Here is a 15,025-nt window from a genome sequence, read left to right as displayed (position 1 = left end):
TCACCAGCATGGGGAGTAAGAACAGTTCTGTCCTACTTAAATCTTGGTGACCACATCATTGGTCCTAAGAGAATGGGGTATGTGCCACAGTCTGGTGACCAGCATCTCACCTGACAATGGGCTACAGACCAGCAACCACTAGGACCCAGAAGGGTCTCAGGGGACTTTCCTGAGCTGGCGAGTGGCTGCCCAGTGGGTATGTGACAAGATTGCCGGAGAGTCTTCTGGGCCGAGAGCAGGGACAGCTGCAGCCTTCCTGTGAAGGGCTAAGCACTAGTGATGACATCAAACCTACAACCCCCAAACACACACCCAGGTCTCAGATCTAAAAACAACCCAGACACTTTAATGTTTCATGGCCTGCATCCAGGGACCACAGCCTTATTACAAAGCTAAACCTGGCCAAGGGTCCAGCTTGCCAGCCTCTGAGCTCAGGTGAGCACTGCAAGGAGGTGACCCATAGCAGGCCTGGCTGATAGGGCTCCAGGGTCCTCAGTCCATATATTCAGAGACCTTCAAGTACTGAGCCACCACTCAGCCCATCCCTTGTAGTCCCTGCAGCTGCTTGGCTTCCGGCAAACACGCCTGTCCTGGGACAGCGCACTGAGTGAGGTTGGTGGCTCACGGAAGTCCATGGTGTCAATTCAGGACAGACCTGGAACTCGGCAAAAGGGGTAGGAGAGGCAGGCCCAGAACCAGGATGCAGCCCTGGGCTGTCCCCCTGTAGCAGGGAAGAGAGGGGCCGGCTGCCTCCCTCAGGGAGCTACACGCTGAGGTTTAGGGCCCCATCCTAAACGCTGGGGCCATAGCCCCAGGCTTTCCTGGGGAATAACTCTAGAAAGTGGGAGTCGTATACACTGCACACTGTACCACTCCAAGATGACCAAGTTCTATTACACATTAAGACTTTCTGGAGGAAGATTCCGCCTGCCTCAGCCTCATTTCCCAGGCACTGGCTGGGAGCTGGGATCCTGTCCCGGGGAGGAGCAGACAGCAAACCATAACTGGTGTGTCAGGCATCACTCCCACAACAACCCTGTGAGGTAGGCTGCGTTGTTTTACAAACGGGGAACTAGAGCTAGAGAGGAAGTGACTTGCCCAATATTATACAGCAAGGAGCATAGGAGCTGGGATCCAAGCGCAAGTAGGTGGGGCTCCAAAGCCCACACATCTCCTCTAAGGACGAAACAGGAAGTAGCCCTCTCTAAAAAGGATCTCAAGTTAAAAGCTCAGGGACTCTCAGCCCAGCCTGGTAGTGGGAGGGCAGGGTGAGAACTAGAGGAACTCCAAGAACATGTCCACTCTTGGTCTGGGCAGCAGGGCTGGTGGAAGGGAGGGGTAGAGAGTGATCACCAGCACCAGCTACCCCTGCTCCAGGTGATGGCTCTGGCCGCCCGACTGCCATGGGTAGGACTAGGGCTGAGTTGCTCCTGAGGCCTTGTGGGTCCAAGTGGGCAGTGGCAGGCCGTTAAACCAGGCAGTTTCCAGCAGGCTTCAGCAGCGGCTCCTCAGTGAGGGGCTAGGTGGGCTGGCACCAGGGGCAGGTGAGGCACCATGGGACCCTCCCCCATCAGTTGCCTCTGCTTTCTCCAGGCCAGGAGTTGGTGGCTTCTTCCCCAGCTTCCTGGCCTTGGGGATGGATGACTTCTGAGCTGGGGACAGCCTCTCTTGCTCATGTCTGGCCACAGAGGATTCTGAGGAGGATACAAATCCAGCCTCAGGGTCAAACTCACCTGGAAAATAAACACATAATTATGCTACAGGCCCCAACATCCTCAGGCCCTATCTCCTGGCCTCCCAAGCCATCTAGACCAGCGGTTCCACTCAGTCCCAGGCCAGAAGGGCACCAGCAGGGTCATAGAAATCATGACTCTTCTTCCCTGCACACGCCCGCTGGCCAGACCATTAAGCTGAAAGGGTGTGATTCTCCCAAGTAACACCAGAGCTCTATACAATGAGGGCACCCAGCAGAAGCTGTCTGGTGCAAGGACAAGAGAAGAGGGGCCTGACAAAGACCCGTGCTGCAGAGTGCCATCATTCCTGCCACACAGCCGCCAAAGCGGGAGTGTAGGCCCAGCAGAGAAAAGCTATGCCTGGAGGGACAAGGATGGAGGGAGCAGTGGGGGGCATGGGATGGGCTCCTGACCAAAAGCACAACTACTTGAAAGACAGGCTGTCAGGTGAGCCCTATCTTAAGGACAACACAGAAGGGTGGCACCCCAAAGATGGGAAGAACCCAAAGGTCAGGGAAGGAATGGGCACAGGGATGCTAAAATCTAGGAAGCCAGAGGAGAACTGGGCCCCAAACATTGTCTCACCAGATCCCAGCCTCTTTCAAGCCTGGTCAGAGCAGAAGGGGACTGTAAAGTGCCCAGGCCCTACTGTCCAGCAGGCAGCCCAGGAAAAGTGGAGCTGTCTATGTCTGGGCCCCACGTAGTCAACTGCACACGGAGCAGGTAGGGCTAGGGCAGCCCTTACGTGATGCACAACTACCCCACCTCCTCCATACTCTCAGAGCAGAACACCCCCCTAACATTCTTTGCACTCCATTAGGTGAAATGCCCCAACTTCTTAAGCGTTCAGGTGGTCAGCTGTGCTCATCACTCAGACACTAAACATGTCAACCCCTTCTCCACCTGACTTGGAGCCTGGACTAGGTAAGAGCCCAGGGCAAGGCTGCCAGGACGGGAAGGGGACAGAGATGCAGCCAGAGGCTTGGCAGTAAGAAGGCAGGGAGCAAGGAGAAAACAGAATGGACCCCGATGGTGGAAGAAGCAGTGGACACCACTGAGCATCGTTAACAAAGCCCAGGAGGAAGTGACATGATGTACACGCCATGTGACATGGTAGGAGGCCCCAGGGTAAGGTCGAGCTACCCAAACTGGTCAGATGCTGCCGCAGGATGCACAGAGCATGCTGGAGAGCATGTGTACTAGTTAGGGAAAAGCAAACTGCAAACCATGATCCCGCCTTCCCAGGACACTTCCACGCATGCAAATATACCCAAGAAGAGGAAAAACCGGGCATTCAGAAGGCACCAGTGTTGGGGGAAGGGGAGACCCCCGCTGGGTTTTGGGAATGAGGCACCAGGTAAATGGAAGTGCCTTCACTGGGTTGGGAAATGAGCATAGGAGAAAGCTCAGGAATGCAGCTTGGGAGGAGTTAAGGGTCAGAGAGACACCAGGTGCAGAAGTTCAGCACACGGGGTTATTTGGGGCCGGAGCTCAGAAGAGGGGAGGCTCAGCAGGACAAACAAGGGAAATGACTTCAGACAACACACAGGAGCTGGGCAGAGCCCAGAGCAGCCTGCCTCAAAGTGAGAAGGCAGAGCAGAGGGCACAGACCCAGGAAGGCGCAGTGCCAGGGTATCCAAGAAAGCATGTCCATGCAGATGGAGTAGCTGGCACACTCAGAGGCTCACAGAAGCTACAAAGGCTCTCACTGATGCTGGTGATGAAAACTTGGGGAAGGGGAGGGTCCATAGAGCCCACCCTAGAAGGCTAGCCACCCCACAAGCCTGGGTTCTAGGGCCTCCCTGCCCTTTCCAGAGGCCCAGGAATACCTCTGCCCCCTGGCTGTGAGCACCAGCAGGGCCCACACACCTGTCACTCGTTCACACAGCTCCGGCGGCAACTGAGGCTGCCCCGTGCTCACCCAGCTGGCGGCGTACACAGTCACGCCACTGTAGGCCCAGCAAGTCAGGGTATATGTCAGGCAGCTGGCGCAGCGCCAGCAGCTTCAGCATGCGGGAGGTGCAGCCACGCAGGGCCCGTTCCCGCAGTGCCCGCTCCTCCGACAGCGTGGTGGGCCGCAGCTCCACGCGGTGCTCTTGCAGCACGTGGTCCACAGAAGCGGGCGGCAGCCTTGGGAAGAGCCGCTCCTTCACCAGGTGGATGGGCACGAAGATGGCACCAGCCCGCACCACGTGGGGGAAGGGGCACCGCTGCGTGTACACAAAGCGTTGTAGCTGAGACAGCAGCTTGCCCAGCAGCCCCTGCACACCCTGGCCATCCTGCCATGCTGCCTGGCCCCAGGGCCCGGCCATCTCAAGCCATTCGCGCAGCTTCTCAGGTGGGGAGTGGGCCACCGAGCCCGAGATGGCATCACACAGGGACTCATGCAGTCCTGCAAAGTGCTGTTCTGGGGAGTCAGCTGTGTCCGGGGCAGAGGCTGGAGTTGGAGCCCAGGCCGGAGCAGGAGATAGAGCTGGAGTCGGGGCTGGGGCAGCCACGGATACAGCTAGAGGGCTGGGTAGTGCCAGGTCAAAGCAGGCCATGGGCAAGGGCTGGGTGAGAATCTGTAGTCCAATAGGCACAGAAGTAGGGGTGGTTGCGGGCTGGTCAGAGGCAGGGACCGAGGTGGGCACTGATGGGACCACAGCTGCAGGCAAGGGTGCTGGCCGAAGGATCTTGAATTTTCGGAACATGAAGGCCACGGAGCTGTGGAAGTTGGTCTTAGGGGTGGCCTCTGGCACACCAGGAAGCTCAGAGTGCATGTCAGGACTTGGGATCTTGGTAGTAGGAGCTTCTGCCACAGGTTTCTTCACACTCAAGTCCAGTGCTACCTCGTCCCTAAGTGAACAGTGCACCTTCAAAAGGGGCTCCTGGGCAGGCGGGGTGCCCCTGGAGTCTTTGTCATGGCTGTCTTTGGGGGCTGGCTCAGGCTCTGATGTGGCCTCGGGTGTCTGCACATTCAGATAGTCACGGTAGGGGGCCAGGCTGAAGACATTGTCAATAATGGGCATGGGAGGTGAGCCAGGGGGATGCACACCCTGGTTCTGCGGAAGAGGCTGTTGCTCCTGGGCACATGGTGGGAGTACTGGTGGGGTGCGGGGAACTGGACTATCTACAATGACAATGGGTGCCCCAGAGTGCTCACTGAGTTGGGGCTGGAGCTGCTCTTTCCTGCAGCTGGGCAGCCACATGGTCCCCTCGGCTTCCTGTGCCAGCTTCTCTACGGGCCGCACAGGCTCTGGGCACGGCTGACTGGCGGGCATCGGCTGGCATGCTTGCTGGAAGGCACTGGGCTGTGGCACAGACTGAACACTGTTCTGGGAAGGTGGTGTCCCTCTGAGCCCCGGGGACGCTCCATAGAGAGAAAGGTCATCCCGTGCATAAGTAAAGCCCAGCATCTGGGGGGCAAAGTCCAGTGGGCATCGTGGAGCGAGAGGTGGCTCCAGCTTGAGGCCTGGTGAGGGTGCTGGGAGGGGTACAGAGGGGTAGGAATAAGTGTCCAGCCCCGCTGGGGGTATACAGGGTGTCTGAGCTGTCTGCTGCCTCAGGTAGGAACTGCTCACCCCACCAGCAGGGTATCCAATTCCCTTGTGGGCTCCCAGAGGCTGCAGTGGAGGCACTGAGCTGTAGCTGCTCTGCTTCTCTGGGTGCTGACAGGCTGGAGGGCAAGACAGGGCCTGTGGAGGGTGGGGCAGTGGGTAGTGAGAGGGCACTGTATCCTGGTAGGCTGGCCCCAGGGGCTGGGCCAGCTGGGTCCAAGGACTGGAGGGTACCTCAGACAATGCCTGCTTGGGGTCCCCAGAGTAAAGCCCTCCATACTTGGAGGCCAGGAAGCCTGTGCTATGGATGGTCTGATACTTATCCAGGAATGCCTGGCATGGGGAGAAGCTCCCTGAGGAATCAGTGCCAGATCCCCCAACAGGCACCCCACGCAAGAAGGTGCCACCCAGGGGCTGGCCCTTGCCAGAAGCCTGGGTCACAGAACAAGGTGGTTTGGTTGGGGGTAACAGGGGCCCAGTCACCAATGTCCAATCAACATCCAGTGACCTCTTTGCTGCCCCTTCCCCCAGGCAAGTTGAGAGTCCATAATACAGAGGGCTGCGATAGACAGGTTTGGGTGCTGCCAGAGGTGGAACCGGGCAGGAGTGAGCTTGGGGACTAAAGGGCAGGAGGTCAACAGGGTCTGAATCCTGCACCTTCTCAGACCTTCCTGCTGGTGGGCGATAGAGCAGGCAGCTGGTCAATAGGTTGTCTTCCTGAAGTGGGGGTCCTGCCATGCTGGTGGGATATAAGGGTGGGTATGGGGTCCAGGATGTCAACCGCTCAGACCCCACTTTGGGAGCACCCCCCATGGGGCAGGAGTAGTAGGCACCCTTGTAGTTGCAGGGGTCCTGGTTAGCAGCAGAGGGGGCCAAGCTGTGCCCAGGTCCAGAGTCAGCCTCTAGACGGGGCAGCTTGCCGTACATCACAGGCCCCAGGGTGCCCAGTGGCCGCTTCTCTGCCATCACAGTGAAAAGGCTTCAAGCCCTCCGGGGCCCCAGCTACTCAACTGCTGACCTGAGAGAGAGAAGGAGAGAGGCACGGGCCATCAGAAGAACAGGCTACAGGCAAACAGTAGAGGGCTGCTGATCTCACTGGCTTACTGCTACATCTAAGAACTAGGCACATAGTAGATGCTCAATAAAGACTCTATGAATGAATGAAGGCATAAACCATACAACACAGAGGTTCCCAATTATATATTTTCCCTTTGTATAGTACCCCTACATATACTCCCTCACCTCCACTCCAGGAGTCCTCCCACCCCCCATCCACTTTCTTCAACATGATTCCCAAGACCCCTTTCTTAGGCTTTCAGATTTTGCAGGGCACAACTAGAGCATTACTTTGTTGGTTACTTCCCTCCCCCATATACAGGTGAGACCCACTCAACTCCAAGTAACTGATGAAAGAGAAGGCATGAGAGGCAAGGTTCTGACCTTCCAGGACAAGCACTTACTATTCCAAGATCCCACAATGATCTCAAGATGCCCACTGCAGCTAAGATGTGGAACCAGGCACTGTCTACAAATTCCAATTTCCTGTGACCTTCTTTTTATATCTGTTTCGGAAGAGGGCTGACTGTATAAGTAAAGCAGCCCCACACACACCAAAGGAGCCAAGACCAAAGAACAAGGCAGACAAGTCTAGCTTGTCAGTTAATAAGTTTAATTGGAAACTCATGTACAAAAACGCAGTCCTGAACGGTAGCAAGACAAAGTGGATCCCTGTACCTTCCACCTCCCTCCCCAGACCACGTGCTTATATCTCCTAAGCAGTGAGAATGTGTGGGTGACCAAAAGGATCAGGTGCCAGGAGGCTCTGGTGCTAGAGCAGGTTAAAAAACAGGTAACATTGAAGGTGACTCATCCTAGAGAGAGAACAAGTTAAAATCCTGTGATCTGTCCAGAGGTCCGTGTACATATTCCAGAGCTTCCCTGGGTCCAGGTTCACTCAGATGTGAAGATGACAGATTACCTTTAAGAGGGAATCACTTGCCTGACCTGTGGTGGTGCAGTGGATAAAGCGTCAACCTGGAAATGCTGAGGTCGCCAGTTCAAAACCCTGGGCTTGCCTGGTCAAGGCACATATGGGAGTTGATGCTTCCTGCTCCTCCTCCCTTTCTCTTCTGTTCCTCTCCTCTCTCTCCCCCCCCTTTCTAAAATGAATAAATAAAATTAAAAAAAAAAGAGGAAATAACTTATGTTCTGCACAAGATCTGACTTGCCAGTCTTATTTTAAAAAATGGCAGAGCCAATCCTGGAACCCAGGCCCCTAGGCCCAGAGTGACACAGATACTAGGCTTGGTTCCAGAGGGTGGCCCCCCAGGAGATGTGACCCCTGGGGAGAGAGGTGGACAGGTGCATCACTTTGTACGAGCCCCTCCTCTCCCCCCTCCCACCTGAGCCCTCGCCCTCCAACAGGAGCACCAAGGCTGTCCTGCAGGTGGCGCTGTGGCGCCAGCAGGAAGGTCCCAAAACTGTAGGGGGGAGGAGAGCCTGTGTCCACCCCCAGCCCTTAAGCAGTAGTTGGCTGTTCCAAGACACAGGGTGGGAGCATAGCACCAGGACAAGCAGGTGGGGAGGAGGAGGATATGAATGTCCAGTCAGGGAGCCTCTAGGGGCCAGGGGCCACGGAGTGCTAGGTAGCAACTAACCCCATTGTATTGATGTTAAAACTGAGTGCCAGAGAAAGACCAAAGCCCTAGCAAAGCCACGCATAGAATGGGACCCAGGCCCAGAGAGGTAAGTGTGGGTTTCCTCAAGGCAGACGGGTCATGGAGCTAGTCTGTTAGGGCCACACTGACCTGCCTCTACCTCCCCCCAGTGCTGTTTCTTGAAATCCTCAGATGGCTTAGAAAAAAAATAAATCAGCTCAATCTTGCTATGAGCTAGGTGTCACAGTTTTCCATCACCAACAAGACAAGAACAGGCCCCACTCCCATCCCTCTCCTCTATTCTGGCTGGTAGTCAATGACAGCCGCAGGCTCAGTTATATCAGGTAGTATGGAGGCCAGTGCTATCCCAGACCAGGCTAACTGCACCAAGGATGCCAGGTGGGATGCACAGAAAGTTGGCTCATCTCCTGGCCAGAAACTGACATCTCAGGCCAGCCTAAAGAACGGATTCTACAGAGAACACAGAAGCGGGCATCAGGACCACAGTAACAACAGCAGTGCCCTAAGCCAGAGACCTGTATCCTAGGGGAACTCAGCTTTGCAAGAAAGGGTTGTATGGTTGTGGGGTGCTGCCCCTCCCCCTTGCCCTTGGGAGCTCTGGAGTAATTAAGTGCTGGCTCAGTCTCACCCTCTCATGTTCTTTGGGGTCTCCTCCATACCCACCCCTAGTCCCAGGCATCCTTCTATTCTGGACTCTGCCCACTGTGTGCCCTTTGCCCTAGAGACTTACTGAGACAACACCCAGGGACCCCGCCAAGAGACATGAGGCCCTGGGACTCTTAGGAATCTTTAGGAGAGAGGGGTCTCCAGGGAGCCAGCAGAGGAGATGACCTAACCTCATGCCAGTAGGAGACGGAGAGCCCAGCATACACTCCCTCAACTGAGGCCCCTCTCCACTCAAGACAGGAGCCTCCTTCCCTGACACTCACATACTGAGGAGGCAAGCAATTGCTTGGAGAATGGTGGGGCCCCCACGGGTCACGTCACCCTTTGGGCCACCACACTGTTTGCTAGCTGAAGGTAGAGGAGAGCTGGGAGGACCCATCTTTACCCAAGGCCCAGGACAGGGTCCAGAAAAGTCCACCTTCGCGCTGTGCCACCCTGGCCCTAAGCAGCAAGGAAGGCAAACTGCTCCGTGGTCCTATTTCCTCTTTCACCTCTGGGGGCAGGGGTGGGTGGTGGTGGTGGGTCTCTCTCTCTCTCTCTCTCTCTTTTTTTTTTTTTGTATTTTTCTGAAGCTGGAAACGGGGAGAGACAGTCAGACAGACTCCCGCATGCGCCCGACCGGGATCCACACGGCACGCCCACCCGGGGCTGGTCGATGCTCTGCCCACCAGGGGGCGATGCTCTGCCCCTCCGGGGCGTCGCTCTCTGTCGAGACCAGAGCCACTCTACTCTAGCGCCTGGGGCAGAGGCCAAGGAGCCATCCCCAGCGCCCGGGCCATCTTTGCTCCTATGGAGCCTTGGCTGCGGGAGGGGAAGAGAGAGACAGAGAGGAAGGAGGGGGGGTGGAGAAGGGACAGAGAGGAAGGAGGGGGGGTGGAGAAGCAAATGGGCGCTTCTCCTATGTGCCCTGGCCGGGAATCGAACCCAGGTCCCCCGCACACCAGGCCGATGCTCTACCGCTGAGCCAACCGGCCAGGGCCAAGTGGCGGGTCTCTTGATGGAGGTTAGGAAAAACCAGGAAGAGTGATCCTGTGCAGCTGTGGCCAGTATCTGGTCTCTCTCAAAAGACTGAATAGGGCCTCCTCCCGTGTTCTCACACTTCCACCAACCGAGGTTCACACCGAACCTGGGCAGCCCAGGCTACAGTGGAGGGAAAAGGGTCGCGGGATCGGCCTCCACCCTCCACCCGCTTTCCTGTCCATAACTATGTTGCCTGGGGTCCTCCACCGACCTGGCTTTGGGGCTTCCGGGTGTCCCCACGCCCTGCCCGGCGGCACTGGGGCGCGTGTACACCCCAGCAGGCTAATATACAGACTGCCGCCACTCATGCAAACCAGTGACTGCAAGTATTGATACATGCACGGCTCACATTTGCACACACGCCCCTCCAGAACTCCGTTCTCTCCTCGCTCGGGCCCCGGCAAACGTGTGCACGTCGGTAGGCTAGCGCACCGAGCCCCACCGACCGACACCCAAAGACCGGCGGGAGATCCGGAGTAGGGGGCGGCCTGGACACAGAATCCAGGCAGCCACTGCCTCGGGGCCATCCCGCCAGCATGGGCTGCGGCCAGAGGGTGAGTCAAGCCGTAGCGAGGAAATGCCAGGGCCGTCCCGTCGCAGCAGGGCGCGTCCAGGGCCCCGGGGCATTTCAGCGCCCCCCAGCCCCCACCCTGCAGCTCCTCCCGGAGAGTCCACGGCAGCCAGGCCCGCCGGAGGCCCGAGAGTTCGACCCACGCTCCTTCTCGCCCTCCTCATGCCAGGTCCCCGTCGGAGCTCCGAGCACGACCGGCCCCGGTGCCTCGAAGTCCGGGGAGGGTCGGAGCACGGGCGCGGCCCGGGCCCCGCAGCCAGTCCGCGGGGAGCCGGAGGCAGCAGGAGCCACACCGCCTTGGCTCCGGCCCGCGCTCTGTTCCCAGGCGGGCCGGTAGGGGCGCCCTGGGACAGCGCCGCCCACCCCTTCTCCACGCGCCTCCCGCAAACTCGGCCCAAGTTTCCGCGCCCATTGAGCGGATGAACTCCTACCTGTGGGGCGTCTGGCGGCGGCCCGCTGCTGCCACCCGGCCGCATCCTCCAGTGCCGCCGAGACCGTGGGTCTCCGTCCGGCCGGGCCCTGCGCGGGAACTCGCCTCGCCTTGAGCCCCGAGTCCGGAGCAGACCTCCTCGCAGCCGTTCGCGCCGCCGCCGGGGTCCGTCTGCAGTCCCAGGCGGGGCGGGGCGGGGGCGGGGCGGGGGCGGGGCGGCCTGAGCCGTTGGGGCCGAGCCCGGCAGCGCTTCTGGGAGCCTGCGCTCCCCTGGGCCCAGGGTGCGGAGGGCCCGCGTGCGCCACCTCTCTGAACGCTTGGGCGAGCGCTTTGCACTCTCTGTGCCCACCGCACTCCGCGAACCCGAGCGGGTCGCGCCCAGTACATGCCTTCGTTCGGCTACTATGTTAGATCACTCATTCATTGTCGCTTTCTACCTACGTGGCCTAGTGCATGCCACTTGACCTTGTGAAGCTTCAGTTTCCTTATGTTAGTGAAACTGAAGTTATATTACAGTGCTGGTGTTGTAAGGCTCAGAAGAGATTGTATTAAAATATCGGGCACACAGTGGGTCCTCTGGCTCACTTGGCCAGTACTAGTGGCATTAGGAGGCTGAAGCAAGGTTCCTTAGTCTCACCAGTGAGGACAAATTCAAGACAGATGTATCTCAACTCCTGTTAGGGCACCACACCTGTTGAAGGAAAGAGGTGATTTCCCCATCCCTATAGTGAGCCAGGAATGAGAGTACTGGTGGAGAGTGGGGTGGTGGTGGGGCGGAAGCATTGCTAAGTGGCGGAAGTGGGTACCTCTGAACCTTTTTGGCAAATCTCCTTCAATAAGACAGACCTGAGGCCCTGGTCGGTTTGCTCAGTGGTAGAGCGTCGGCCTGGCGTGCGGAAGTCCCGGGTTCGATTCCCGACCAGGGCACACAGGAGAGGCGCCCATCTGCTTCTCCACCCCTCCCCCTCTCTTTCCTCTCTGTCTCTCTCTTCCCCTCCCGCAGCCAAGGCTCCATTGGAGCAAAGATGGCCCGGGCGCTGGGGATGGCTCTATGGCCTCTGCCTCAGGCGCTAGACTGGCTCTGGTCGCAACAGAGCACGCCCGGGATGGGCAGAGCATCGCCCCCTGATGGGCGTGCCAGGTGGATCCCGGTGGGGCGCATGCGGGAGTCTGTCTGCCTCACCGTTTCCAGCTTCAGAAAAATACCAAAAAAGAAAAAAAAAGACAGACCTGAGCATGTGTAGCCTGGGAGCTGGGATGGAGTGAGCATTCCCAGCCAGGAATGACACGTTGCCGAGAAAGAGAGAGAGAGAGAGAGAGAGAGAGAGAGAGAGAAAGAGAGAGACTACAGAGGTGAAAAGGTATCCCCCTTTGCCTCACTCTCCGGGCCACCTCATTTGGAATAAGAAGCCCTTTGCTGCTGCTACCTTCTTTGAAGAAACCTGGTCAGTTCCTGCACTGCTCAAGAACTGAGGACAGCCTGACCTGTGGTGGCGCAGTGGATAAAGCGTTGACCTGGAAATGCTGAGGTCGCCGGTTCAAAACCCTGGGCTTGCCTGGTCAAGGCACATATGGGAGTTGATGCTTCCAGCTCCTCTCCCCTTTCTCTCTCTCTGTCTCTCCTCTCCCTCTCTCTCTCTCTCTGTCTCTCCCTCTCCTCTGTAAAATGAATAAATAAATAAAAATTAAAAAATAATAATAAAAAAAGAACTGAGGACAGGTGTGTGCAGTGGAGGAGGATGGTACAGGTGGACATGCTAAAGATCAGAACAAGTTCATGGGGCAAAACCACCCAGGCCACCTGCTCAGATCCCAAAGATCAGGGCTGCCTGAGTCAGAATGCAGCGCAGGCCTGAGGCCCCAGGTTCCAAGAGTCAGGAAGCTGCTAGAGCAGCTGGAGCTGAGGAGGAGGGCTGGACACTGCGGGTAGGAAAAAGTGGAGGTCACCTGGGAGGAGGGGCGAGGGTGTCACTTAGTTGAGGGTGGGAGGGTCCTTAGAAATCTTCTGGAGCCTGGCCTGTGGTGGAGCAGTGGATAAAGCGTCTACCAGGAACGCTGAGATCTCTAGTTCAAAACCCTGGACTTGCCTGGTCAAGGCACATATGGGAGTTGATGCTTCCTGCTCCTCCCGCCTCTCTCTCTCTCTCTCTCTCTCTCTCTCTCTCTCTCTCTCTCTCCCCTCTCTATAAATAAATAAATAATCTTTAAAGCTTCATGAAGAAATAGAAAATCATTGTATTTAAAAAGAAAAAGAGCCTGGCCTGTGGTGGTGCAGTGGATCAAGTGTTGACCTGGAATGCTGAGGTTGCCGGTTCAAAACCCTGGGCTTGCCAGGTTAAGGCACATATAGGAGTTGATGCTTCCTGCTCCTTCCTCCTTTCTCTCTCTCTCTCTCTCTCTCTCTCTCTCTATCTCTATCTCTCTTCTCTAAAATGAATAAATAAATAAAAAGAAAAAAAGAAAAAGAAATCTTCTGGAGAGATCTGGGGAACAGAGACTCAGAGAGAGCTGAGGCTTTCCCAAACTCACACCACAGGCTGGGGATCTTCCTGCTGCCACACCTTAACATACGGAAAGTGCATCTGTGTGCTGGCCATGGCCAATCTCCAGTCATGGGCTGTTTGTTCTCCCCTACGTACTTTTTTTCCTCACCAACTCTGTCTTCCCCTCCCTTCCCCCTCCTCCAGTAAGCCACCTCTTGCCCCACCTTTGCCCAAGGAGGGCAGTGCTCTCAACTTTTAGGGTCTAAGACTCTCAGGTTTTGTGCTCAGGTGGCCTGGTGTTCTCTCCAATCCCTCTGAGCCTGAGTGAGACCTACCGAGGCCAGGATGAGCCTGCTAAGACTCACCCCTACTGAGTCTTGTCTTAATTCAGTGATATTCACAAGAGCAGCAGCTCACTCAGTGTCTCATCTATTCCTTTACGGCATCACTTAAACACCTTGGAATATTACAAGAAAGGACACAGGGTGGGGGACTTGGCAGCCACTTTGTAACTCAATTCCTGACCTGCAAAATGGGAACTGGGAGATCTGTCTCATAGGCTGAGGTGAGTGCCAAACAAAATCAGTGTGGGAAATTGCCTATACAATTTCTTTAAAAAGCTCTGTAAGAGTGTCAGCTGACTGTCAGAGACCGAAAGCCTTGACCTTTGCCCTTTTCTTCTCTACTCCAAGGGTCAAGTGCAGAACCTACAGAGAGGGGTGGCATATCAAGCTTTTATTGGATGAGGAAGGGAATTAATACAGGGTAGCTGTCCTGGGAGCCCCGTGTGTTTATTAAACTGTGGTCTTAGAGAGGAGAAATAGTACTGGGGTTGGAAGGGACACTCTGTCCTGTGTGGGCTTCCTGGTCAGAGTGAACAAAGAACAGTAGCATAGAAGAGTCTGGAAAGGAAGTTTGACATTCACCACACACACACACACACACCACACCACACCAGGTATGCACAGGCACACATTCCTCCTCCACCCCACCCAGACAAAGATTATTGCTCCCGGCTCCCTGGGACTATGAGGGAAAACGTCAGCTCCCCAAACCTCAGCTTGTTCATGTGGCCACACCTGCTGTTTACAAAACCCTTTCCTTCCTTGGAGGAGCTCCTTCTCACCCCAGAGGAGGGAGGCATGGCACCCGACAGATGGAGAAACAGAGAAGTATGGCACCTTTCCCCAAGACACACAGCAATGCTCTCTCCCTGGTCCTCTCAGACCCAGTTGTAGACATTGCCTCCTCCATGGAGGCTCCCCAGACTGCTATTACAGCATGCTCTGCCCATTCCACTTCCTCATTCCTCCCCTCTTCCCACCCAACGGAAAAATATCTCAGCGTTGTTGAGTGGGCAAGGTGAAGAGCTCCTACTGGAGGCACTGGAGGAGTGTGGCCCTGGGCCAGTTCCTTGATACACATTATTTCAATTAATTCTTACAATGGCCACAGGAGGCAGGAGTTTGAAAAAACAAGTAAATGGAAGTTGGACCTCCTGAGCTACAGGACCTTAGGCAAGCCGCTTGACCTATCAGTTTGCTGCTCCATCAAACGGGCATGATTAGAAATGTCCCCAGGCTTGTGTGGATCTGAATGTTCACAGCTTTCTTTATAGTAAACTCTCAACCAATGGTAACTCTAGAGGAACTGCCCTGCACCCCCAACCCTTATCCAAGCAGTGGAGGAGCTTGGATACCCATCCCCAAATCCTGTTAAGAGAAGGCTTAGGCATAACTGATAGTTGGGAACCTGCTATCCAAGCACACAGAGCCTGAGGGTTGAGCTGTACCAGTGGCCAGCAGCCCAGGCTCAGACAGGGCCTTAGGGGTGTTGCCGGGTCAGGGGGTCAGATCTGAGTGAGGGAGCCAAAGGGGCACTGGCACACAAGAGCTTCCTTCTGCA

The 15,025-nt window shown here is 56.4% G+C and overlaps 1 protein-coding gene across 2 annotated transcripts; it reads right to left on the bottom strand.

Moving 5' to 3' along the window:
* Positions 1–326: 326 nt before the first annotated feature.
* On the bottom strand, positions 327–10,797 carry C6H15orf39 (chromosome 6 C15orf39 homolog). Of its 2 annotated transcripts, none has more exons than XM_066342905.1 (3): positions 10,639–10,797; positions 3,655–6,290; positions 327–1,733 (listed from the first exon to the last, which is right to left on the bottom strand). In XM_066342905.1, the coding sequence occupies exons 2-3, from the start codon at positions 6,236–6,238 to the stop codon at positions 1,495–1,497; spliced, it is 2,823 nt and encodes a 940-aa protein (XP_066199002.1). In that variant the 5' UTR covers positions 6,239–6,290; positions 10,639–10,797; the 3' UTR covers positions 327–1,494. The 2 variants fall into 2 exon arrangements, with proteins under 2 accessions (XP_066199002.1, XP_066199003.1); XM_066342906.1 differs by having other exon boundaries at positions 1,597–1,733; positions 3,603–6,290.
* Between the last annotated feature and the right edge of the window lie 4,228 nt (positions 10,798–15,025).

This window comes from Saccopteryx leptura, chromosome 6 (assembly GCF_036850995.1).
Source record: "Saccopteryx leptura isolate mSacLep1 chromosome 6, mSacLep1_pri_phased_curated, whole genome shotgun sequence".
Taxonomy (NCBI): domain Eukaryota; kingdom Metazoa; phylum Chordata; class Mammalia; order Chiroptera; family Emballonuridae; genus Saccopteryx; species Saccopteryx leptura.
Note: the sequence above shows the minus strand (reverse complement) of the source record. Positions and strands in the feature narration are given on the sequence as shown.

Coding starts and splice junctions, on each gene's coding strand:
- C6H15orf39 (XM_066342905.1), bottom strand. CDS start 6,238: ATGGCAGAGAAGCGGCCACTGGGCACCCTGGGGCCTGTGATGTACGGC. Junction 1,734..3,654: donor CTGTGTACGCCGCCAGCTGG/GTGAGCACGGGG, acceptor TTTATTTTCCAG/GTGAGTTTGACCCTGAGGCT.